This window comes from Xiphias gladius, chromosome 4 (genome assembly GCF_016859285.1).
Source record: "Xiphias gladius isolate SHS-SW01 ecotype Sanya breed wild chromosome 4, ASM1685928v1, whole genome shotgun sequence".
In the NCBI taxonomy this organism is placed as follows: domain Eukaryota; kingdom Metazoa; phylum Chordata; class Actinopteri; order Istiophoriformes; family Xiphiidae; genus Xiphias; species Xiphias gladius.
In genome coordinates, this window is record NC_053403.1 from 18686345 (window position 1) to 18714323 (window position 27979).

The 27979-nt window shown below is 39.0% G+C and overlaps 1 protein-coding gene across 1 annotated transcript; it reads right to left on the bottom strand.

The window, feature by feature from the left end:
• Positions 1 to 10958: 10958 nt before the first annotated feature.
• Positions 10959 to 19279, bottom strand: snw1 (SNW domain containing 1). The gene is made up of 14 exons (XM_040126086.1): positions 19171 to 19279; positions 18541 to 18694; positions 18149 to 18310; positions 17528 to 17623; positions 17043 to 17149; positions 16716 to 16820; positions 15970 to 16039; positions 15759 to 15824; positions 15397 to 15513; positions 15137 to 15278; positions 14325 to 14427; positions 13418 to 13535; positions 12984 to 13144; positions 10959 to 11835 (listed from the first exon to the last, which is right to left on the bottom strand). Exons 1-14 carry the CDS (start codon positions 19182 to 19184, stop codon positions 11643 to 11645), a joined length of 1608 nt encoding a protein of 535 aa, XP_039982020.1. The 5' UTR covers positions 19185 to 19279; the 3' UTR covers positions 10959 to 11642.
• Positions 19280 to 27979: the final 8700 nt, after the last annotated feature.

The following is a 27979-nucleotide window of genomic DNA, read 5'->3' on the forward strand; positions in this document are numbered from 1 at the left end:
GTCGGAAATCTCCGCCCCCAGGTAGTTTCATGGGCCAATGCCGTTCCTCCAATACAAAGATCGTCTATGTAAAACGATTCATAACCCTAACCAGGGTTGTAGATAACACTGAGCATACTGAGATTATTTCCCCCATATCAGCATTTGTATTGGCATCTCATGGGGAATTTGGGTTCTTTAGCAACTGGGTAGAGTTTACAGTCTCAAAGAAAACATTTACACATGCTGAACGTTTTAAAGCCATAGTCACGTACTTTTTAAAATGTATATGTTTTAATTTGACAATGTTTAGTTTTAGTTTATTTTCCAGTAAATGAAAAACAGATTTACTAATTTTTCACCACTTTATTGCCAGCAGTTATAACCATAACATATGTCAAGTAATTTTTGAGCTTACATGATATTTTCTATAGGCTCTATGTAATAACATTAACTGGATGATTAAACTTGAACAATAAAAATTATTTGCTTTTTCTTTTTCTTTTTGGTGACAGGTCAAAATGTTCTTGGGCGGCTAATGGTGCGTTAGGAGAACTTGGATTCATGACCTCGTATTCCTAATATCTTGGCTATGGCCCTCATTTTACAGCTATCCCTCCTGTTTGTGCGAGCTACTACACACAAATATCATTATTATTATATTGTAAAATATTTCATAAGATATTGTGTGATGTGAAATACGTTATTTCATTTTTGGTGCGCCTGTTTTTCTACTGCTACCTTGGATTATCTATCTATTTTCTAATAGCTTATTTATACTGTTTCTGAAACACTAAAATTCATTATTGGGGTTTTCCGTTTACACTTTACACTTATATCAACACTATATCTGAGCATATCTCATGTTAAAATGAACCAACAATTATTTCCGTGGCATTCAACAATATGAGGAGTTCCTCAGGAACTGTACTTGAATGATTATTTATAATGACACTTTAATGTTGGAACAATGTGAGAGATCCTTTCCTACTTCTCCCTCTCTGCTAGGCGTCACCCTCTCTTCATTGAGGGATTTCCTAAAGCCCTGCCCATGGAAATAACCCATAATAACCTTTGCTTAGGTGTCAGCTGAATGCCCTTTTCCAGTGACGCTGTTTCTCACCTGTGCTGAGAGGATGCAAAACAAGGGTCAAGGCTATCTCCAAGGTGGTTCCTCCGGAAAAAAGGAATGGCAGAGGGGTTTGCCAAGACTCCACTGAACAAACATTTAGCTGGCTCGTAGTATTCCAGGTGGATAAGTCTCCTCCCAAAAGCTTGTGTGTTTGTCGGATTCTGTGGCTGTTTTAACTACTTATTAACCCAAAACAAACAGAATATGTCACTGATGACCATATGGCCTTGGTGTTAACCTGTAACTTGTGAAATCAAACATTTTATCTGATGCTCATCAGGCAATGTAAACTATAGATACACGGTAGAAACATAGTATAAAAAAATGTAGTATATATATCTATGTAAACAACTCTTCAATCATCTATCCTATGGCACCTGAAAGGTGCTTAGACCTCTGCTACACTAATAAAAGAGCAATCGCTGATTCATAAAATGATTTTAATTCATTGCAGACATACTGTATTTTACTGTAATGCATTTACTGCATTACAGCATTTGTTACCTTTTACTTCATGGTGTAGCACAAGACAGAGAGATACCGAGAAGAGTCAGAGAAGAAGACCTCAGTGACGAGGGAATACAACAACAATATGGAGAGTTTCCTCGATTCACAGCCAGGATTTTAGCGTGGACAGACAGGTTGTACATCCTGTTGTCTTCCTGTTTGGTAAAAATGGTCTGATGAAACGTGCTGTTTAGAATGGGCCCTGCTACATTCTCAGATTAGGTATAATCGTTTTTGTAACACTCCACCTGTAAGATGAACAGAACCATGCCCCTTTCCTTCCTTTAATGTTTGCATGTGTTTGTTTGTGTGCTGGAGGAGGATTATTTTCATGTGGAAATAATGCAAATGCTGTGCAGACTCTTGAAGTAATCTCAACATTACAGTTCCATAAACCTACTACTACTTCAAACCTCCTAGATGGCACTGTTGGGCTTGAAAAAAAGCTTGATCCCTGTGTGTTGACAGACCTACATTCAGAGGTTATGTTGGTACCACGGGTTATAGTTCAGTGTTTGGTGGCATTGATGTGCTGCCCGTTGTTTCTAAGGAGTGACATACATGGTTAAGACACTGATGATAACATCAGATGATTCTGTTCTCTAATCGGCTTTCAAGGCTTTCCCTTTTGTTTCCTCTCAAGGTTGTAACCTTGAGTGTGGAACAATGAAACATCAGTCTGGGCAGTTCTTGCCAATGTGTACAAACTCAGTTAAGCTCCCATCCATTCCAAACCTGATAAAAGTGATAAGTATCCAGCTTTAATAGGATCAGAGGCAGGGTTAAAAGGAAAGAGGATCTGCTCTTACTGATACAGACACTGCAAGGAGCTTTAATAATGATTGCAATTCATTCTGATGAGACAGTGAAAACAATACTGACTTAAAATGAATAAGCAATTTTGAATGAGCTATTCTTAATGTGATCCCCAAAACCCACTGGCAATGATTATGTTTTTGCTCACAATTGAGACATAGGCAATAACAATCCAAAACAAGAGCAGTTGTACTTATGAGGTATGGTCTAGAGGACATTTCACCAATAACCAGCAAGGCTTTGTTGATGTTTTTTTCTCAGATAATTTAAACAAACAATAATTTAAACATAATTTCCTTCGTTTTACAGCTGCTACATATTTTCTAGACCATAAGTATTTATACAGTTAAACTTGTTTTCTTTGTTCTGACTCTGTGCTTTAGCACATTCAATTTGAAAAAAAATATGATAAAAATGATTCTACATTACAGTGCCAAGTCTCAGCTTTAATTTGAATACGTTTACATCAATATATAAAGCACTGTGTGAGAAATATAACCTTTTTAACACATAGTGTCCAAAGTTTAGAGGTTGAAAAATTAATTGGACACATACAAATGAAATCAAACAAATTGTCATATTTAATATTTTTTGGAAAATCCTTTGCAGTCAATGACTGACTTGTTGTGGGGTCTCTCTGCCTTTAACGTGGTCTTCACCAAGTCGAATGCTGCTCAGTCAGGCTGAGATCAAATGACTAACACGGCTAGTCGAGGATATCCCCCCTCTTCACCCCCAAAAAGCTCTGAGGATGCTTTGGCCGTATGTTTAGGATTGTTGTCCTGCTGAATGATGAAATGTCATCCAATGAGTTTTGATGCATTTGACTGAATTTGAGCATAAAGAATGCTCCTGTATACCTCTGCGTTCATGTTCATGTTGCTTACATCAACAATGAAATCATCAATAAATGCCAGTGTGCGAGTTCCAATGGCAGCCATACATGCCCAAGCCGTAAGAGATCCACCGCCATGTTTGACAGATGAGGTGGTTTGCTTTGGGTCATGATCAGTTTTTTTCTCCACATACTGTTGCTTCCTTTTTGTATATGTTTTTGTGAAATGCAGCCTGGCCTTTATGTTTTTGAGGTTACCAAGGGTTTGCATCTTGTAGTGAGTACTCTGCGGTTCTGGTCATGCAGTCTTCTCTTGATCGCTGACAAGGAAACATTAGGCCTACATCATGGAGAGCATCCTTGACTTGCTGTGCAGTCATAAAGATGTTTTTCTTCACCATGCAAATGATTTTCAGCTCATCCACAAGACTTGAACTCCTTGATCTACCAGGTTGTTTGCAATTTTCTACTTTTCCTGTGCACACCTCCTTTTTTAGAATGAATCCCGTTGATTTTGGCGAACCAACTACCTTTGATATCTCTCTGATAGATTTTTGCCTTTTTTTAGCCTCATTATTATCTTCCTCATTTGCGTGCTCACCTCTTTACTCGCTGTATTGACAAAATCTGAACCCGATGTGAGCTCTTTGTGCATGAACTAATTTTGAAACGACACATAGCTGCCCAAGAAACACTTAGTAGGCAAGTGTCCAATTAATTTTTAACCCCTAAAATTTGGGCACTATGTGTTTAAAGGGTTATCTCTACCACACAGTTCTTTCAATACTGATGTACACCTACTCAAATTAAAGCTGGGACTTCGCACTTCAATGTTGTATCTGTTATTTTATTTCAAAGTGAGTGTGCTGAAGCTCAGAGCCTGAAGGACAAAAAAATGTGTAACTGTCCAAATAGTTAGTCTGGACCGCATCACATGATCCAGGCTGGATTAACAACTCGGTTAACAGGTAAACTGTCCAAGTGACCCAATCCCAGGATCCCAAAATGTCCCAGGCACAATTAAAGCACAATATTAACCTCATTATCTCTGGGGTCATTTCTGGGGTCATCAATGTATGATGTCAAAGTTAAACTGAAATTAAGATTAATTTTTGCAAAGAAATCCGTATATATAGTATGTATCGATGGTGATCAAATAGTTTTTAATTTCACCTCAGTTCCAATGGACACACAGGCAGTTAACTATCCACATTACCTGCTGCTTAGTACCATGGTAGTTGTTAGTCCCCAAGGCTTGGGAGTGGTGACGTCATGTCACATGACTGACCACCGTATACATCACGACCACATTGGCAGTCCACATCGCGCTCTGTAGCATTCTTGCTCTTTCAGTTATGTTGCTGGACTTGCTGTCTTCTGGAAATATGATCCTGGTAATGTTACATAGCTTTCACTGACTATATGGAATCTAAAATTATTATAGGGTACTTGCATAAATTAGCCTGTTTCTGTTGTCCTTTCTTCTATGATTTTACTCGTCTTATCTATATGGGGTGTCTATATGTGGATCTGAGAGTTATAGTGAGCAAATTGAATTTATTTACAGAGTAATAAACAGTGCAACAGTCATGTTTACAATGCTATAATAATATGTAATAGGTCACAACTATAGACAGTGTACATATTTACATATACAATTACTATAATTAATGGGGACAGAGGATTTTACAGATGAAGCACTGCATCTCCATCTTTATGTTTTCTGTCAGAAACACAGCTTTTAGTGTCAGAAAAGGGAAAGAGTTATAACCAGAGACTTGAAGCAGAGGATTCCTATATCCGATCACACTGTAAGGCCTCTGGTTAAGAAAATATTGTGTATTAATGTGGTCACATTGTATTAATATGATAATGAATGTTACTGGAGTTAAAGTTATAGAGGGTGGTATCATATGTGCTGTCACCAGAATTCATATTTAGAGTTGTTTGTCTAGAATACATTTTTTATTCAAACATGAGAGCTGCAGACATTAAAACCGCAACATATAGTGGAAAATCTTGAAAAGAATTAAAACACAAAGGTATGGCCATTATAGTGAACCATTAACAACATTATCAATATTATATTGACCATCACCTTACTGCACATGTACATGAATATTACGATCGCACATCAAGTTATCATCATTGTAGAAACCTTTGTCACACAGAATTTTTTCCTTACTGTCTTGGATCAATTCATCAACTTCTTGGTGAGATTGTAAGAGACAAACGCAGGACATCAGAGTCACTGCCTCTGCCATGAGCAAAATGCAGGCTGCCTGCGTAGGTGCTGGTTGGTCATGTGACATGACATCACTGCTCCTAAGCCTTGGAAATTAAAGCTCCGTACATTAGTCCATCTAGTGATTCAATTTGCAGTGTACCATATGGAGTGTTGAAGTTACACAATTCTACTAATTGCCATGAGTTTTGACAGTTTGGCCGAATTTTCTGGTCCAGGCTTAATAGCAAACTTTGCCCTGGGTGCCCCTAGCCTCTTAAAACGACCCTGCACATGACCTGGATGTCTGAACACTGGCATTCACACAGATATAACTGCAAATACTATTCACATACTGTATATCGATTCTTACATTGATCTGAAGATCTACGATAAACTGTATTCCTGCATCCCTATTGCATCATAAACTAAATATTAACTAACTATGAATGTGGTTATCTGGCCAGATATGTTGCACCAATAATTACTGTCTCCACCAATAAGGTTATATGTCACTGCTGATGTCCATTCAGTATCATTCAAATTACAGATGATTTCCTTTTCACCGAAGATGTGTTTTCTCTCTCAGTTGTAATTTCCCTGCTTTGATGTCATCTAATGAAATCATCAGGAGAATCAATCTCTCATCCTATTCCCCGACAGCCTACTTGAGAAGAATTCTTTTTTCATATTTCAGTGGGGTCTAAATGTGGTGGATTACAAATGATGAAATCAGAATACCATAAAACAAATCATATAAGTAAGCGTTAATGAGCATTCTCGTTGCTAGTAATTATGCTCATGAACAAACAGAGCAACTGCAAGTCACATCCCAATAAAAGATCCATTCCAGTGATGCTTGATAATTCCTGCAATCAACCTTTCTAACAACCATGTAAGGACAAAGTGTCAGTCAGAGCACTGCTTTTGACATTGTAAATGGCAAGTTAAAGTGGGAATAATGGAAACAAGTGCATTGTAGAGAACAATTAGATGATACTTTCTTGCATCATCAACATATGGGTAATATATCCAACTCTACCACCACCTAGCCCAGCCCTTTCCTCAGATGAAGACATTGGCTGAGGTGTCAAGCAGTTCCTCTCACAGCAAATCCCAGAGCAGTCAATGTACACTCCCACCAGGCCCTGCCATGTGTAGCGGACAGACTGCTTTCTGACTGACACAACCATTAGAGATTATTAAGCCTGTCTAAGTCTTTCCTCCATAATAGATTATCCATAGAGGAAGCCACTGAGGAGAGGATGGATTCTGCTCACCAGGATTCAGGTATGGCAGGAAAGACGGACAGATTGACAGGCAGACTATTTTCCAGTGAGCAGTAGACTCTGTCCAACTCCAGACTGCTGGTATAATGATGAGTGAATTCCGGCCTAAACATGCACAGATGAGGAAGTAATGATAAAAAAGTGAATGAGTGACAGAGGAATGACAGGTTTGTGCTCCTAGTGGTGAATGGCAGTTTGACAGATTCAATTTACAGACTTTGTGGCTTTGTACACTGTATTCACACTATACATGCACACTATGAAATACAGTGACAGTGCACATAGGAATGACTAAATAAATATGAGCAGGCCCAAAGGGAATCTGCAGATTGTGACTTGCAATGTTTGACACAGGTGGAGCGTAATGTAGGCCATATTTTTAAATCCTGAATGTTCAGCATATAAATTATTTTTTCCAGCAAATAAAGACTACATGAATATTTTTATATAATACTTGTAAAAGGAGCATTAATGAATTTAATTTTGGGTGCAGAAAAACAAGGAAACAACACTGACATACTCTATTTTCACATTATAAAGTAAATTGCTACTGTGTTTGCAAACAGCTGCAGTATCCAGCGGACACAGATAAACATTAGCATTTGTTTTGAGTCATGTTTCTGGCCGCCTGTAGAACGTAACTCCGATATTCACTCTCCTTTTACCTCTGTTTTTGTCTCCACCAAATACTCTGCTAAATAAATATATTTTCCTTTTAGCAGTGAAATGATCCATTTATTAACTAGTTGCAAACTTTCTTTTCTCTGCTGTTTGGTGCTGAGAAGTTAGCATAGAGGGGGTTCATCAGTTTTTTGCCACTGCTGTGGCTGGAAAAGGGTTCACAAGAGTGATGACGCTGAAGAAAATCAATAAATTTGTGAGCTATGAAACCAAAACAATGGTCTAAAAGATGCTAATACGCTCCCACGAGCTGAGGGGAACTGCACAGTCAGGCGATAATTCTCTGTAGGTTTGTCACTATGAGTGGCACTTTCACATTACATTTAGACATCTGATCCATTGTTGCTATAAAAAAAAATTGATTAATGCAGCTTTAAGTTAAGCTTACATTACTTTCAAATGAAAAATATGAATCACCTAGTGTTGAAAATAAAATAATGGATACTGGTGTTGAAAGTTTCATGCACTTCACCCTTCTGGCCACTCTTCAATCATTGATGTCAGAGTATAAACTTTGCTTCCAACTGTTTATGGAAAACAACTGCTGTGACATCACTATTTGGGGTGTGGTCAGCAGTGCAACATGCTTTAACATTTTAGCCTGTAGGGAGTAAGAAATCTTTACATTTGTGATTCAGTCCATTTATTCCTAAAAATGACTCATCTCTCCATGTGGAAAGAAGAACAATGACCTTTGTTTTCCATGGATGTGGGTGTGTTTCTTCAACAAAACAAAAAGACTGCCTTTGTTACAGCAGCAGCTTTCAATACTGGAAGAGAAGAACAAATCTCACAGTGTGAGATAAGATCTCTCTCTGGCCACTGTCTTCCGACAGGTCAACAGTAGCAGTGGGGACATTTATCACCAACTTATTGCTTTGCTGCCACTGAGGGGTGGGAGGAGGGAGAAATATCACAAAAGGCATCACAAAACAAACTAAACACCTCCTGCAAGTCCACATAGTGGCAAGATGTGCTGCAGCAACTGAATATTTTTTATTATTTCTGTGTTTTTTTCCCTTGTGGGGCAAAGATAAGGAGCTATCCATCATGGACTCTTGTCCGTGACCTGAGGATTCCATTATGGCCCAACACAATATGTTCCCAGTTTACATCCAACAGCAAACAAAAGCAATGCCAGAAAACCAATTTCCTCCTACCTTCATGAATAAGAATCTCATTCATCTTCGTCCGTGCACATTTACAAAGGCAGACAAGAGGTGAGTGTAGACCCATTATCAAGCTGTTTTTAACGCTTCAACAATGGTCTTTGCACAAATGCAGGCTGAAGGGAGCACATCTTTTCTGTGGTTTTGAGATAGGAGTCCTGCTGGATTGAAAAGCTTGAACTGATTGTGATGTTTGTATTCTTTTTTTTCTTTTTTTTTTAAAACATTTTAACAATTTTAAAATTTTGTCTGTTGCAAGGACTTTTTTTTCCTGTTTATACATGTGCTTCCAAAACCCTGCAACCATCAAGCCACCCATGATTCAGTTACCCGAAGCTGGTACATGTCAGATTGATTTCTTCACACTGACACTCACACCAGGCCCTCACAATAACCCCCTGCTGTCCTTAAATCACCTCACACAGGCAGCAGGGTGACTTTGCATTCATCCATTCATTCAACATTTATTCATACATAGGGAAAGGACACACACGCTTGCGCACGTTCCCCTTTCACATCATTGTTCCAAAGCAGATAACATATGAAGCATTTTAAAAGCACCATATAGATATTATAAAAAGAGTTGTGACTGTACAGATAAAAGAACAATGCCAAAAAAAGATACGTCCAGGCAGGATCAGAAGAGAATGGGAAAACCTCCGGGTATGAATGAAAAATACATACGCCACTCAACATGACAAAAGGTCAGTCTTGAATTACATCAGAGCCCCTCTCCTACCACGAGTCATGGCTTTGTATTGTTCAACCTCATGTGCAGAGGGGCCGCTTCTCCCCCACGCTGGCAAGAAATTGGATGACTTCTGAGCATGTCAGCTCCTCTCCACGAGTATAGGTCAATGTTAAATCATAGAGCCACTTTGCTGTAATTGAGTGAGAGATTAATGTGTTTTAGCCTTCTCAGTTACAGATAGAAGGCAGAGGGAAGCTGGAATGCTTCACATTGTTCTCCCTCTGACCCAATAGGCGGTGAGAGCTGTGTCGACTCTGACCTCAAACAGTGAAAAAAGTGAATTTAAAGCTATAAAATGTAAGATTTTCCTTACATAAAACCCAATTTTTGACAATACTTATTTCTGGCATTTATCTTGCTATAGCTATTAAATTTGTTAACACTTGGTTATCTCTATATAGTATCTTGCATTACCACTGGTGGAATCCTCCATTCTAACAATGGATTTAAATGACGACCCCAGCCATTTTGAAGAGGCATTATATATCTGTAATTATTAACGTGGTCTTAGTGTTAACACCAGTAACCACTGGTGTTGCTAAATCAAGCAGAAATAAAATATATTATAGCTTTAAATGTAAGCAATAGATGTGTCTGGTGACAAAAGTAATTTTCTAATCAGCAGGATGATTTTTATGATAGGATTGTCAGAACGAAGTGAGAATTTGTTTGAAAAAAATAAAAATTAGTAATTTCACGGCCTCTACTCAAATAAAATGTTTAGTTGGATATACACTTGGAGTTGTACACGCTCCATTGAAACCACATTGAAAGTCTAGCCAAAAATAATGGCTTTAAGTTATATAGGGTAATGACCATAAGCAACTTAAGTATAATCTTTTCCAGGTTCAGTGTTCCCTTTGGATATCCCAATAAAATTAATTTTCAATTGGCTTGGATTCTTTCTGGTTTCAAGCTTTTCAATGTTTTATTTCACAGTTCTAAGGCTAGAATTTTTCTGATGTCTGTAAAAGACCAGCAATAAAACATCATAGCATGCAAGTCCATAACACTGCACTAACGCAGGAAGCCATAACTACAAACACTGCCCATTGAAGAAAAATAAATCATGTGCATATAACAACTGTGTGAGCCCTATTCAGGCATGAGTGAAAGATGGCACTGGGCAGAGATTTGAGAGTCTGCTGGGCTGTGTAATGACACATTGATTACTTTCCGAGGCCCGGGAAAGTAAAACTGTCAGACTGCATACATCATAATTAATTGTAATTTATGGAACTAGTTTTGCTCTAATCATCGCATTAATCGTAGAGCCCATTTCTGGTCAAAAAAAAGAAAAAAAAAGTCACTACTCGCACTCTGAATACATTTTGGGCTTTCAATCATCTATGTTAATAGGATGCATTACTCAGGAAGTGATTTAAAAAAAAAAGGAAAAGCTATGAGCAAACTATAACATTTACACAACCAATGGAATTCCCACTGCGATGTAAAAGTTTGAATTAAGTTGCTCTAAACTAGACTAAAAGAAGTTGACGGAGAAAAAATTGCATCTCATTTCTAAATTTGTAAATACCTACAAAATGTCATAAGAAATACATAGACAGATACCTATTACACTCTATATGAAGTTTATTCCTTTGGTAGTAATTTACAAGAATTATAAAGCTGATTTGCTTTGAATCTTACAGATTACGTTTATATCACTATACATATCCGCCATCAAACACGGGCTGTAACTGTGTTCGCATATACACCAGGGGCTTAAATAAAACACAGGTGATAAAAACTCAAATGCGGAAATGTGGGGGATAAATGAGACAAAGGTAAATATGAACACTTCCTGCCGAGTTTCTATTGGGTCTGTATACATTTATTTAGGGGACCCCCCCCCCCCAAAAAACCCTTGACAATTCTTTTGCCCAAATATCACCAAATATTACCATCCACATCTGAAATCACATCAGCTGTACTGTACAGAGAGACGTTCTCAGAAGCAGAGGCAGATCTGACAAATAACTATCAGCTCTACTTGCCTTTTCAACAGGTTTATTAATGATATATTTAGCGAGAATGCTCAACATGTTCTAAACAGAGCACAGTACATAAAAAAAAACAAAAGAGCATCTTTCACAACCTTTGATCTTATTTCACATGGAAAGAAAACAAAAATCTGACATTCCTGATAGAGACTTGACTATATTAAAAGCCCTCTCAACCACTGAGAGGGTGCAAGCTACCTCCTCATCCTCCAATATGCCATCAACTGTCCTCAATGGAATCTGTGCCCTTGTGTTCTCACTCCTTCCTGCGTTTTTTGTCATGGTAGTCGTCCTTTGAGCGGCTGCTGGTGGAGGGCCTCTTGGAGCCGCCATGCTGCTTGGCCTCCTCCAAGAACTTGTCAAGACCGAAGGGATCCTCCTCAAACTGCACTGGTCCTTCCCGCCTCTGTCCATGGTCGGCACCTGAGAACTCTTTGCCTGGAGTAAACCTGATGGTGGACAGAAAAAAAAAAAAAACAACAACAACAAAAAAACAAACAAACACATTCTTAATTTTGTTGCAGATTTGTTGTGCTTGTTTTTTGCCATTCATGTATCCTCAAAGCAGCAAAAAAGACAGATGGATTGAAAATAAAAGCTAATTGCTAGCAGGCTGCTTTTTGTACAACGGATTGACAAACAAAAAGCTTTTCTATGAGCAGAAAAACAGGACTGCATCCAAAGTATCAGGATATTCCATGGAACATATGTTTTTATGTCTCAGGAAAATTTCAGTCAAAGTCTAAGATTTTCTTTTCAGTGTTTTGAAAAGTCAATGGAGTAGCACCCTGCAGCCAGCCAAACATTCCTACAGGACAATGTCAAGCCAGTGACTAAACATATGAAACAGGCTATGCTCGCCTAGTAGAGTGTGGTACTGCTGCCCCAAAGACAAGGTCTTCTGCTGTGCATGTTTTCCTCGTGCCTCAAAATAAAGCTAAAATGACCCTGAAATGATTCAGGGTTTTATTGTTATTTCCTGTTATATTTGAGACAGTTAAAGCTTCAGCAGTCCTGTTGCTGGCCTGACAAATATATAAGTCCTGAATTAAAACTGAACTTTTTTCAAACTGGTAATGGCAAACATGGAGTTAGGGATCAACTGTGGGTTGTCAAATAATTTTAGGGAATATTGAGCCATATTCCAAGAAAAATAAATACATAAATAAAAATCACCCATTTGTTTCAGATATTTTTGAGCTATCATGTTTGTAATACAGAGCTACACACCACCAACACAATTTTATGTACACCATACAAAAATGACAAAGTAGCGTAATCCTGACCTTTTTAATCCATTGTCCATTTCCTAACAAATGCTGTGTAAGTGTAAACCATTTTCCTTTTCAAGAGCCAGTGATTTCAATATTTTCTGGACTCGCTTCTCTGCTCAATGGTAATTCATTTGTTGGTCAACATTTACACATACGTGATTTTTTTGTGTTTACAACTCCCTGGAAAACAGTAGCTACTGAATACTTTCTCTTTGCAAAACCAAGCAAAAGGTAAATAAGAATGTAATAACATTAATATACAAATAAGTCAAATAAATGCATAAACTGCTAACAAAAACCTTTGTTAATGTTATTCCTAGTACCTGTTGTGCATGAGTGTATCAAGGTCATCTGTGTAGGCGTCCTTGTCTATATTCTTGCTGGGCCTGTAGATGTTTGAAGCCATATCTCTGCCGCTGCGGAACGGCTGACTGTATACGTTGTATGTCTCATCCTCACCACCAGCAAAACCACTATCCATACCCTGGAAAGACAGAGAGAAAGGAAGAGAGACTTTCAGGAAAATGTAACAGTGCACGACAATGGAATAGCTGTAACTTTTTGAGGTAAGGTTCTTTTTTTAAATGCATCTAACTGGCCCTTTGCTTCCCTTAAGTACCCAAGAGAAAATAACTGTCAAGTAGGTGACCACACTAGGTAACATTATTTTGGAAATTTTTCCTCCTGTTTTTCTCCAATCAACACACATCATCTAAGCTGATGTAAATGTACTAATGTAGGTATCAAACGTTCTAACCTTGCTCTGATTAAAGAGCCTCTGGTCGTACTGGGCCTCGCTAGAGGAACGAGGGTTGGGCATGCCCAGAGCGATGAGCTCGCTGACATCCCGCTCCTGGTCTCTCTGCAGCTTGGACCTGGAACAAAGAACAAAGTCTGAGATTTAGCAAGTATTCACAGGAAAAACAAATGACACACAAAACAATGAGATGAAAATGTAGGAAAAAAATAATTGCTAGAAACTCACTAGAAAGTAGTTCTATTAATAATATTATATTTCTATATTTTCAAAGTTTCATGTTACATAATATAATACTTTGGCCTAAAAGTGTCATATATGCAGGGTTTAGGTTTAACACAAGGTCATTTCTAAAATCATTTTCCCCAAAAAGTACTAGGGTTATACAATTAAAGATTTCATTTATAATGAAAAATGTGTATGTAATAAAATGTTGTTGCTGAAAAGTTTTTCCATTCAGTTCTGTTGACTTTAACATCTTGACTGTCTTTCAGCAAACAGCCATCTCAAAGTTAAGTGAAAGGTAATTAAGATAACAAGGTTTCTGCCTTCTGACAGCTGGAATTCTGATTGTGAACAAGCTCTCCTCAGAATTTCACTTCCTCGACTCCTCCTGGGAACCACAGCTCCATCAATCGACAACCTGACAGTTCACACACGCACTTAACACACAACTACACACTGATCACACATCTCACATACACAAACAGTCTTTGGATCATTGCAGAAAAGGACTACTGTCTGCGTACTCTGCTGGAACCTGCTGCATTTGTTCAATATTACTGCTGGCCCCATGAATGATTCAGCAGTGAGCAGTACATCTGTACCAGTGTGTGTGTGTGTATATGTATGGAAACGAAGGGTGGGTGAGTTCACATGCGGTGTATTTAAAGTGCGTGTCCAGCACCTCTTATCAGGAGCTGCCCTGGAAATGTTCCTGTCGTGCTGTCTCTCTTTCCTTCTGTCATGGCGGATCTCGTCACGCTCCCTGGCCTCGCTGTCCTCGCCACCTGCCATGTGAAACACAAAAAGGAAATTTTGAAAAAAAGAAAACCACACCAGGAGGGTAGTGGGGGACAGATGATGTGAAATGGTGCAGTAGAAGTGCAGAGGTAAAAAGAAACATTGGGATAGAAAGAGAGAAAGACAGAGGTGAGAAAAATTGGAGGTGAGCTGTAGGTGAAGTTAGGGAAGATGGGAAAAAAATGATGGAATAGAAATGGAAGAAATATGAAGAAGGGGATTGATACACAGCAGGAGAGGGAAGATAAAGTAATTGAATGGTCAGTAAACGTAGAAAGAAAAAACGCAGCTGACACATCAGAATTATGACCAAAAAAATGTAAATTCAGATTTTGCAGTCTGAGTCAATGTGATGTGAGTAAACTAAATGGTTATTCAAAAGCATGTACAAAAACAGGATATGCAACATGGATTTTTCTTCTCCCAAAATATATGTGAGTTATCAGTAGGGAAGCAGACACATCATTTCACAGCTTGCTGGTCTTGTCAACACCAGCAGGGTGAAAAATGTTGTCATCACTTATGCCACTCATGTTCCCGATTTGGAACTGGCAACAGCAATGACAACAGAGTCTCCACTTGCTCAGAGAACCACACATCCATAGATGCCATACATAGTGTATATGCTTGAAAACTGAGCATCGGACAAAGTAACCTTTTTTTTTTTACTTTTTGGTCCTTATCTTCAGGACTCACCTTTATCCCCATGACTTTTGATCCCTGCCCTGCGGTCTCGAGCCATTTGGGCCAGCTCCCTCAGTTTCTCCTCCTTCTTCTCCTTCTCCTTCTGAGCCATCTTCTTCTCTACCTGGGCTCTCATCTCCACTGCCTCTCTGGCCTAAAAAAGCACCCAAGATTTCAATAGGTTATTTAAATATGGGTAAAAGGGTGTATATTTTAGGCAATGCTACAATTATGGACTGTTGTTCAGATCAGTCGGAATGATGATGCAGTACCTTTCTATCAGCGATGTAGAGTGCCTCGGCCAGCTTGGCAAAGTTTTCATTGATGTGAACTGTTTGCAGCCCCCTACCATCAGCAGCCAGACGTTTGTCAAGAGGAATGGTGTAGCCCTGAGAGAAATGAAGCATATCAAGACAAAGATATTAGTAAAGAAGAGAAAGGGCAGCAGGGCAATCAACTAAAATAACAATGACAAGACCTGAAGTCCTAAAAAATTAATTAATTAAACCCATAATTATGCAATATATCATAAAAACAAAAAGTGTGGATATGCCTACACGAACTACTCACAATGACAATCAGTTTGACATTTAGAAACACACAAAAGTAACAAATAATTCGAGTGTCATGTTACCTTAGCATTCTTCCAGTTGGAGATGCATGGAGGAATCTTCCACTCCTGCTGCTCCTTGACTGTCATCTAAAAACAAAGGAAGAAAGTATGTCAAACATAATATCTTTTGTAGAATGCAAGCCACTTTATTTTAAATGTATCAATATAGTATTAAAAGAAGAATGTGACTTACAGCCCGTTTTACATTTCAAATGTGTTAGGCTAACTGTACCTTTCTGCTTGGAGAATGCATGACAGGGGCAGGAGGAGAGGGAGGTCCTCGAGGAATCTTCTTGTTGATCCTGAAACACACAGTTTTCTTTAGAATAAGAGGTGGCCATGATTATCTATTCGGTGTGTATATACTACTGAGTTTTAGCAGAAAAAATACAAAGATAGCTGCAACAAATCACAACCTTTCGTGTTACATTTTGGTAAAAAAAAAAAAAAAAAAAAAGTCCTTACAAAAGAAAAATCTTTATATAACAGTTAACTTTAGACATCAAGATATCTGAACATGTATAATTATTAATGGCATTATATGGTAAGATTTTAACAGAAACCTTACTGGAGTAATGAATCACATCCAACCAAATCATTCAAATGGATCTTAATTTTGTAATGCTGCTTTTAAATCTGATCAGGCTTCTTAGTACTTTATACTTCACACTCAGATTTACTTTGGCCATTACTTCATTCTTTATGTAGATGGATAAGTTATCAACATAATAGAACTACGAATGGGCACTCTTCACACAGAAAAAGAAAAAAAGCAAAATAAATGAAAAAGCATTAAGGCACGACGAAGAAATGTAATATTGACTTGTTAATCAAACTGTATCCAAAAAACTGCTCTAAACAGTGCTCTAAACACTGAAAATAGAGTAATTCTACTAATTATATTAAATACTATATTATATAACAAACCGGTCTTTACACATGTCTTCATACTACCTTGATGGAGACATGTTTACTTACTTGAAACGTGGAGGTTCCATGGGGTCTTTCTGCATTTCCACCATGCGGATCACCCTCTGTTTGGCCCCTGAGTTAAAAGCTACTCCCTGCTGGGATGGGGTGTATCTTGAAGAGAGAAAAAGAAAAAGAAATGTGTCACCATGCATTAAACTTTTACCCTCACCCACATACACAAATATAGCCAACAGAGACAGTCATTTAAATTAATAAACAGTATGTACTTAAGCATACATAACTGGGAACTCAGTCATAAAAACAATCCTAATCTCCCAATTGACTCTCAGTGTTCTAAAATGGTGTTGAATCTGTTAAAATTCTAATACATACCTGATGTACTGTGCAGGAGCCTGTTTGTCTGCGGCTCTTACAGGCATGGCAGCAGCAATCTTCTGAGACACCTGCTTATCCAAGGCAGCGCGGGTCTTTTCTGTAAGCTACAACAGACACACAACATTGACCACAGTTAGATGTAAACTGATTATCAAATTTACCTGATCATAACTCAGTAATGTTAAAACCCGAATAAAAGATTACCAAAACCAGTCCATTTCTGATTGTGATTCTGGTGAGAAAATGTTAAAAAGGTTAAACTTAAATTTGCATAATTTACTAAATTCTACCAATTAGATTACAGATTTGGTCACACAGTAACATCAGCTTGAAGTTTGCAGTGAGCAATGGATAAAAGGAGCATTAAGTGCTCTACTTGGGTAATGATATTTGAGTAGTCAAATCTACAGTCCCATGAATAACTAAATCTGATGTGCCTGTGACACAGTTATTCCATAAGCACACATTCCAACATTTCTTACCTCTTGTACAGCCTCCTCGTCAGGCCTCTGTAGTTCTGGAGTGTCTTCATTTAAAACTTCTTTTGGAAGAAGGTCTGTGTACTTACTGAAGATCACCTGCAACAATGAAAGATGAGAAATGGTTAGAAATAGCTGATTAACTAAACTAAGATTTTTTTGCAATCAAATGATATGGACCACTGAAATGGGTTGTTTGACAATGTGTATCATAGTACAATGTGTATACTGTAAATAAAAGGGGACATAGAGTCATATAATGCATTACCATCATCACTGATTTTTTTCTAAGATATTTTAAGTGTAGATGATGTTATTGATAAGACAACAACTCTGGCATTTAAAACAAGTTGGATTTTATCAGGCCAAGACTCAGTTGGAGGTGTTGTATGAAGTGGGCCAAGGCTTAGACCTGTGACTTCACAGAAAGACAAGTACAGGTGTTTCTCATATTAATCTGTCTGCTCATCGTCCACTTGACCTGAACTACCATCTTCAGACCAGGTTTGACCAGTCTTGTAGTTTCATATAGGCTTAATATTTTTCAAGTTATGCACAGCGTCATTTTAAGTGTGTGTTGAGAGCATCCTTTGTGACAGGTCAAAGGGTCTTTTCCATGTATACCTTATCCTTGCCCTGTCCTTGTCTGGCGATGGCATCATATTTAATCTTTCCTTCTGCATCCACCTGCACCGCCAAGGCATTGGATGTCTTCTTCTTCCTACCCATCTCCAGAGGAAACTGGGCCACATGGATCTCTGGGAAAGCTCCTCCATCGCCAAAGTCCTGTAAAAACACAGATTTTACAAACAAGATGAGAAGATGCACTTGGTGTTCATTAGTTTTGCATTGGTTTGTGACAGTGACTCTTCTACATTTAGTAAAGCATCCAGAAATGGGACATCAAACATAAAATGTCCCAACCACCACCAAACAACTGAGAAAACATGTCCCATCTTGCACGGTTTTCTCACGTTTGAGATAATTTTGTCTCATGATTAAATTAATTTGTTTACCTCAAGTGAACGAGGTACCCAGCCTTTTCTGTGTCCGTAAGGAGGGGGCTCTCTAAGGGACGAAACCAGGGCAGTGGAGTAGGACTTCTGGGCCCGGAGCCTCTCCTCTGCCTCCAGCTGGTCTTGAGACAGCTGGGTCGGCGCCGGTAAAAAGCTACAAACAGGATAACACGTGTATAAGTTTTGTTTAGTTGTGCAACTGCTTTTGGGCCTACCTTTCATTAAGCGAGAGTGACACTGGGTATATTTAAGCATTATTCAGAAGTGTTAGACCTGCTAGCTAGGTAAGCGTCGTGGCTACACACTGATACAATTTTAAGGAGCCCAACTGAAGCATGCTGTTAACACACCACACGTACACAGTTGATAAGCTTGAGTTGTTGGAGTAGCTGTGTGCTGCTAAGCTATCTGGCTAATGCCAAACGTTTAACTTACGGCGTACGATTTCAGCTAGCTAGCATTAGCTGATTCCATTAGCTTTAATTAAAACAAGGAAACGATGGCGGATAGACCAAAAACATCAATGTTAAATATTAAACACAATGTATACATCACACAGCATAGTCTGGAAACGATATAAGCCAAAATTTCGTTAATTAAAAACACAAAAAGTCTTGACGCGGGACTCACCTCGCCAGAGACATTTTCCCTTCTCCCTATCAAAGAACTGCGCATGCGCGATGTCAGCATATTATAGAATAGAATAGAACAGAACAAAATAAAATTATTTTTTTCTGTTAGTTTATAGTATTCTAGAGGATTGTACTGTTCACATTATTTTCTAGAGATTATTTATCTACCTTGTAGATAAAAAATCTCATAGTTATGCCACAAAAGCCCGTTTCAGAGAGAGAATAGAATAGGATAGAATAGAATAGAATAGAATAGAATAGAATAGAATAGAATAGACAGTATGTCGTCATGATCACTATAATACAGGTCAAATATTAGTTTTTATTTCAATGCAGTGTAAACCCCCCCCCCCCAAAAAAAAACAAAAAACAATACACCAAACTTATAGACAAAGTTTAAAATAACTTTAGTCCGAAATTGTGTTTAGGTCAAGACCTAAGTGTGTTACTTATTTCCTCTGGGTTCCCACCATAGTCGTACTACCATACTTATGTGAGAATATAATAAGCTACTGTAAAAGGAAAATGGCAACTACCAACAATGGGAGACATGGCTTCAAAGTTTGATTTAATAAAACAATTTGGATTTCTCTGCAAGCTGGTTTCTATCTAAAGTGATAAATCTCATTGAAGAGTCTGTGAAATTGCCTCTGAGTAGCTGTGAAGTCTAGTAATATAGCAAGCAGAGCAATAGAGTGCAATAAGCAAGTAACTCATACAAATCTGTGCTTGCACAATCACTCTGTGTAAATATCATCTCATAATTCCATTCATAAGTAACTTCAAGTTGACTCATCTTGGGTTACAAGCAGATCATTTTCACAGAGTGGATGTCCACATTACAGAACAGGCCTTTTTCACAGAATTTGGACTTGTCGTAGCAAAGCACATTAACAATGGCTTAGTTCTATTCAAGTACATCAATAAACCATGACAGTGACCCAGAATGCACAATACCAGGACCCTGAATATGTAGCAGCCAAATGGAATTCAGCCATCATTAATTTTATTATTTATTAATAATTTTATTATATACAGGAAAACACATGACAGAAAAGCATGTCAAAATATCTGATGTGATTAAATGCATATGCTGGGCCGTTTATGATATCAGACAAAAAAAAATTGATTTCCAAAATTAATTGTACCTTTGAAATGCTTAACGACCTCAAAACATTTCACCACCATTTCAGGCCAACCTTTAGGCCTTTCCTAAGGCAAAAATATAGACAGGTTAAAGAGTGACATCATCATGACATGACCAAGAGCTTAATTCTTAATTCTTCCTTAATTCCTTCTTAATCAACATAAGAAGGTGTTATTGTGCCATAAATTGTACAAATTGCAAAGGAAATGGGTGGATAATGTTCAATATCCCATGAAGGAAACCTCCTCTTCAGCTCAGAGCATAATTAAATAGAACATATAGTGATCTGGTCAGAGCTCTGGATTTTAATAAGGTGGCAGATAGTTTTGCGCAGAAACTGGGAAGGAAGAAACAGCTGATTTAAGATAAGACATCTCACATTCTTACTATGTGTTTATGGCTGTCAATAAATATTGCTAACATTTGTCAGGCTCTACAGCACGATCAATGCTTTTGAGATCAGTTTGACGTCCGTTTAGAGTTTCAGCGTGGGACCTTATAATACTTGTATTGACATGTTTCCTGTGTGTGAAGCTTTGTTTGTATACATCACAGCCATCTAAAATGAGGTTTTACACAAACCTAACACATCTGGAATAAAACATTAGTATGTGATATATTTTGATGGTAAACTGGTACAATTTCATACATGTAGATGTTACTATCATATCCACAGGGTATCTGGGCTCTTCTTTGCAGGAATTTCATATATTCTAATGTTACTTTTTTTTTTTAAATACTAATGTTACGCGTGTGAGGGGCTTCTGTCCTTTTAGCCCATGCTGCCCATTGATGGTTTGGGGCACACACAGGTCATCACATCAGTTACCCCACAAATATTACTTAGATTGTTCTATTCTGTTTTGTTTTGTTTTGTTTTGTTTTGTTTTTCATTTTTGTTGTTGTTGTTAGCAGTAGCTGATTCTAGCTGGTTCTATGTACAGAGCAACGATGCAGTATAAATAGGAAGGGCAGTATAAATAGGAAGGACAGGATAGCCAGAAGGAATCCCTCAAGCTGTTCCGATCTGCCATTAAGGCATATATGTTTCACTTGAGACTACTAAACAGAGGAAGAACATAAAAGTTTACAAAATGAGTTTTGCCATGGAATAGCAGAATTATGTAATGTCACCATAATAGACCCTTGTGTTATGATGAATGTGATGAATATGTTGACCTAGACTCTCTTGCCATAAAGACCAGCAATAAAAGTGACATCCCTGCTGTGAATGACTACTTGTTGATTGTCCCCATTTGCCTTTATTTATTTATTTATTTATGTATTTCTTACTTTCAATGCTAATGCTTTTGTCTGGCTGTCTGCATCATTTCCATCTCTCTATCTCCTATGTCTCTGCTCCCTTTCCATCTTTCTTCCTTCCTCTCCCTCTGTTTCGCAGAGGAAGAGGCAGTCTGTCAGTCTCTCAGCAGAGATGTAGTTTATTAATGTGACACAGGTTAAAAGGACACGTCAAAGGAGATCAATCACCGGGCTGTTGCACGGGAAAAGAAAGCTTTTAATAAACCTAATCATCTGGGTACTTCTCTTGGGTGCTGGCATTTGGCATTGAGGAGCTCTATACCATTCTATCTGCCCCTCCCTGGTCTTGCTGCAGGATGACTGATGGAGTGGGCATCGTTTCACCGCTCAACTGGAAATCCCTATCCAGGGAGTGTGTAAGTGGTGCTTTAGGTTTTTGAGTGTTTTTTTTAAGGATTGTGGGAGATGTTTGAACTCGGTTCTTTGGGAAAAAAAATAAACAATGATTATGTCCTATTTATCAAAAAGCAGCTTTAATGATTTATTGACTCAATTTTCCAATCGGATCCTCTCAATGAAATATATAACGTGAGCTTAAAGTCCCTTGAGTGGGATTTACAAATCAAACACAAGGGCTATGGCCAAGGCTACCTCTCTTCTTTCTGAGAAGCAGCATTTAGCGGAATAAACTCATCAGCTTAAATGTCAGACCATGACAGCTATAGAAACTGTTTCCATTGTCTAGATAACGAGGCCAGACTAACAACAGGAGGGGGCATCCACGTGCTGCCAGCTTTGTTGCTTAAGTTGGGGTTGTGGCAGGGGGCTTTGATGCGAGCCAACATGGAGGTGGCAAGGCTACCGGCTATGTCAGTGCTCCTAGCAATAGTAGGGCGTGGAGCTCAAGGAAGAAGCACATGTTGTGCGATGCCTCAACATGCTCCATCTCAAGTGTAACTGTAGGGAACAGAGGGACCAGAGCAAAGGTAGGTAAAATTGTAGGGGAGCAAGAGCAACAGACAAATAATTCAGAGAAAGGCACTCAAATAAAAATAAGCATGTTCTGGTCTGTCTGGGTGAAAACAGACCTGAACGAACCAAAAAGTCATTCTAAATGTCTGCTCTATGACACAGACAAATCTGTACACCTGATAGTACTCTTTTTAGAATTGTGCAGTTAGCTGCAGGATGGAAGATGGCACCAACTCCTCTTCTCCCTCATCTTCACCTTCCATCTACCACTGATGGCAAGAAAGCAAAACCATCGAGCTGAAGACATAGTCATCAAAGTTCTAATCACTTTAATAAAACTGACCACCCTGCCTTCACAGTGGCGGATAGAGCAATGGGGAGGATAAACAACATGTCCAGAGAGACCAATTTGCATCATGTCAATGTAGGGTGGTCATGCCTAGAATATAGTGCAGGTGTACGTGTACCCTTGCTGGTGACATCGTTTCTAATAAGGTGGAAATGGGTCAGAAATGCAGGGCGATATACATATATGTATGTTATGACGACTGTAATGTATATTTATATATATACATGTTGATATTGTCTTTTATTACCTATCATTCTAAACATTTGGTGGATTTTTTCTTGTTATCTATACATATGCATGTAAGCCAAATTTGATCTACAATGACCTCAGAAATACTGTGAAGAGTTTAAATAAAAAAAGAATGCATTTAATATTTAGAGTGATGCATTACCTGTATTTTTTATAATAATCTTCTTTTGTAAAACTGTCTTTTCCGAAAATTTAGCTTCCTCTTCCTGGCTTTTGTAGCAGGAGTTTGCTCTCAAAGCTGAGCTCCTCCCTGTCGGAAATGATTCATGTCACAATTATTACCAGGTAAATACTTGCAGGAGAATGGGAAGAAGAAAAAAGAGAGAGAAGTGGAAAGAAAGCAAGAGCCTTGTGGCTGCTCATGGTAAGTGAATGAAAAATGAAAACAACTCAAAGTGGGTCAGCAGCCTGCCAGCTCCCAGTCTGGTGAATGCACACACACACACACACACACACACACACACACACACACACACACACACACACACACACACACACACACAAACACACGCACCCACACAGGCACACACAAACACGAACACACACAGAGTTGTTCCACTATCACTATGGGGACACTGGTTGACATAATGATTTCCCTACCCCCCTACCCTAACCTTAACCATCACAAATAAATGCCTAACCTTAACCATTACCCTAACCTAGATCTAATTCTACCCCTAACTCTAAAACCAAGTCTTACTCCCCAGAAAGCTGTGTCTACCTGTGGGGACCTCAATTTTTATTCCCCACAATTACACGAGCCCCCATCGGTTAGTGTGCTTTCAGGTTAAAGTCCCAACCGGGATATAAGAACAGGTACACACACACACACACACACACACACACACACACACACACACACACACACACACACACACACACACACACACACACACACACACACATACACACATGCACACACATGGCATGCATACATAATATGCATGCACACAAAAATTTAGATACTCGAGAGGATGTTTACTGCATGAGGCACAGCATGTTGGACAAAGCAATCTCATATAGCTTCTTTACTATGTGTAATCTTAGATTATAGATGGCAGGAAGATAGTCTTAGATTAGTTTGAGGCCAATCCATTCACTCCTTACCTGTCAAGTGTGGTTACACAGTGGATTGTTTTACTGTTGCCCTCTATAGCTGTTTTGATGAAGGGAATCAGTGAATTACATGGATGTGTGTTCCGGTATAATGGGCAAAACATCATTAATCAATCCAGGAGATAGGTAAGGACAGCTACTGTATGTGCTGGCTAGTTATCCCTGACTGGTCATTAGTGCATAATGTTCACAGACTGTATTTTTTTACTATCAATAAAATTCTTGGGTACACTGCTGTTGTGATTTTTGAGTATACATATGTGTTTGAAAAAAAAACCTCATACTGTGAAAAAAGAGGGAGAAAACAGATAAAGAGCAATGATAAGGACAATGAACACAAACAAGACATTACAGAGTGGGTAAGAGAAGTAGAAGCAGACTGAGAGAAAATGGAAGTTGTTTTAATAGCTGCTGGATTCTCCTTAACCTTTAACACTGACCTCAACCCAGTGTGGTGAGGCTGTGGGCAACTCTCTCTGGCTTTCCCAGGGTGGAGTCACTCTTTCTCAGTGCTTGTCTTTGCTAACACCAGTATGGAGTCCGGAGAAAGACAGGGCCAAAAATGGTTAGCCGGGCGCTTGCACAGTTTATGAGGGCTAAACAAACTGCAGGCATTGCCATTGGATGCTTTAATCCAAAGGAAGGGGAGTAGCTATGGGAGCCCTGAGGAAGAAGATGAGGGGGCTTGCATGACAAAGAGTACGGTAAAAATGTTACTTGTCATCATTGTGTCCCAATAATTTTTCATTCTGAATTTGTTTCACTAAGCTGTTCTATGATAAATATGACTACATTCATTTTATAGAAATAATAATTGTTTATTAGCATGTTACCCGTATCAAATCTTAAAGAATGAGTATGTGATATAGCAATGTGTTTATTCACCCATCAGCTTACTGTATGATGAATGAGCCATGTTATATAAATCAGATGTAGCGTGCTTGTCAGTCCATATATTCAACACTAGATGGCAGCACCATTCAAAGCTGGTTTGTCAGGCTTATACACACATTTACACACACACATTTACACACATTTACACACACACACACACACACACACACACACACACACACACACACACACACACACACACACACACACACACACACACACAAATCCAAGCACATACACTTTCTCAAGTGACAACAAAGATGCCTGAAGGTGTTTTCCACGACTCTGAGCTCTACTACACTGCAGCTGTTTTGCATGAGAAAGAGACAGACATTGAAATGGAGAGATGAAGCTGTATCTTTGTAGGTTTTTTCCATGTGAGTGTGCTTGTGCACACTTCAGACAGTGCCAGACGAAAAAGCATTAGCAGAGAGTGAGAGAGAGGGAGCCAGCAGTGGCCAGTCAGGCCCTCTTTACATCAGCAGGCAGGCTGTCTGAGATATTGTTCCCCCTTCTATGTTTGGACTTCTTCCAACTTGCACAGTGCACATCCCATTTAGGGTGCTTGGAAGGAGGTGGACCCCATCAGCACCATCATTGGCCTCCCAATTTGGAGAGGAAGTATTTAATTTCCTAATCGAGGCAAAATTGCATTGCATTTGGATAGAGCTTGTTGTGAGAGGGCGAACGGGAGCTAATTAAAATGTTCTCAGCACACATTGACAGCCTTTTTACTCAATTACTCAGCCTGCTGCATGTGTTCAAAATACACAAGTAAGTGGAGCTGCTCTCTGATAAACCCTATTTTTTGCCACATTCATGCTTTCACACAAAGGGTGCTGGTGCTCAGCGCCTTACACTGATCTGACCTTGAGAAAGGGAGGGAAAGATACAGGCGGTGCTACTAGGAGCAGAAGCACACGGGGCTAATCTCTAGAGCATGTTGCTTGATGAAGGGGTTTGATAGTGAGAAACAGCAGCGTCTCCAGCAGTGGAGATATGTATCGCTCCAGATTGGAGGTTCTGAGACAGAGCCCTCAATGTGAGGCAAAAGATTCGAAAGGCAAATTTAAACATCTGCAGTTCAGCCTCATTTTCTGCTCCGTTTAATGTTCAACAAAGGTAACACAATTCATTTCAAGAGGAAGGGAGTGAGAATCAGGTGATATTCCACATAGTGCTCACAAGGCAATAAGAGAACTTGTAGAAGCTGTTGTAGAAAATGTATCACTTGGAACGCAATGCTTGTTGAATACAACAAAGCAGGGAAAGGAGTAGTACAGTGCATATTTTGTTGGTGGTTTAACAATAATAAGAGAATAAAATTTTGGATTGTGTAACTTGTTCTTTAAGACCACCTTCTTTCCAGCAGTAACAGCTTCAATTCTCTCTTGCCTCTCCACACATTTTGTGGGGTTTTTGGGGAAATCTTGAGAATCTAGTGTATGGTGAAACCTGCACACAAATCTGTTCACAGACACACGCAGCGCTATATGTGGGACATATTCCTGTCACAATTAGGGAACTGCTGGGCCAGCTGGGCTCTCCAACCACTGTCTGATTGAATTGTTGGAGCAACGTTGGCCCCTGTGCTTTCATCTTTATGCATGGAGGCTCCCTGAGGTGTGCCACCGCCCAATTTTCCATACTTCCCTTCCATCTCAATTTTTTCTGTTCATCCTCTCTACCCATGCTCCCTCAACCCCAGCGTTAACTACCCCACCATAGGCTGCAAGTGTTCTGACATGGACCTCATTATCATAACAAGTGCCAATGAAAGTTCACCTAGGGACAGCTGCATTCTCCCCAGCAACTGGACAACATGTGTCGGTGGTGCGTGGTGCAATGGGGCCACTCTGCCCTAACTGCTTTCGACAGATGAAGAAGATGGGAGGTAGGATGTGCAGCTGTGCTCTAGACATACCTGGTAGCAGATCAACTGGACACAGCTGGACACAACGGACACAGCTGCGACATTCAGGGTTTTTCCACCTTGTACAGTTGGTATTTAATGATATAATGTTGGTACATGCAATTCAAGCCCTTGGTAATATCATTATTCCAAAAGTGTTGACTGATTATTTAGAGAAATACATATGACAATGAGAAGTTCGATACTACTCTCACTTCTTTACAGTAAATAAGCTACAGCCAGCAGCTGGTTAGCTAATTAGCTTGGCATACAGACTGGAAGAAGAAAACGCTAGTCTTGCCCTGACCAAAGTAAACAAAATCTGCCTACCAGCACCTATTAAGGTCTCTAATTAAAAGGCAGTTATAATCAATTATTTAAAAAATACAGTAATTTGACTACTTTTCTCTGTAACAAGTGGTGCAAGGGATTAGAATTTGATATTCAGTAATTAGCCTACCATACAGTTACTAACCCAAATAATGGATGAGTTGATATCAGGTTGGTCTTACTGTGTGAAAGACTGGCCTGGTACGCATTAGCTCGGCGCAGGAGCTGGAGGTGTATGGAGCTGGTTAGCCTCTACGAACAGATAGATTGATAGAGTTGGATGGTGTGTGAACCAGGCAGCTTAACTGCACAGATAGGACTTGAGAGCTGCGTGCATTCTCTGGGGCTAAACTAGCTGGTCAGTAAATCCCTCTAAAATGTAGGCTGGTTTCTCCTCATACCAAAATGTCTCTTTTGATTTTTTGTTTAAGTTCACAGACAGACCCAGGCTAGCTGTTTCCCCCTTGTTTTCAGTCGTTGTGCTAAGCTAAGCTAAATGGCTGCTGACTAAAGCCATATATTTACCATACAGGCATGAGAGTGGTATTTATTTTCTCACCTAACTCCCAGAAAGA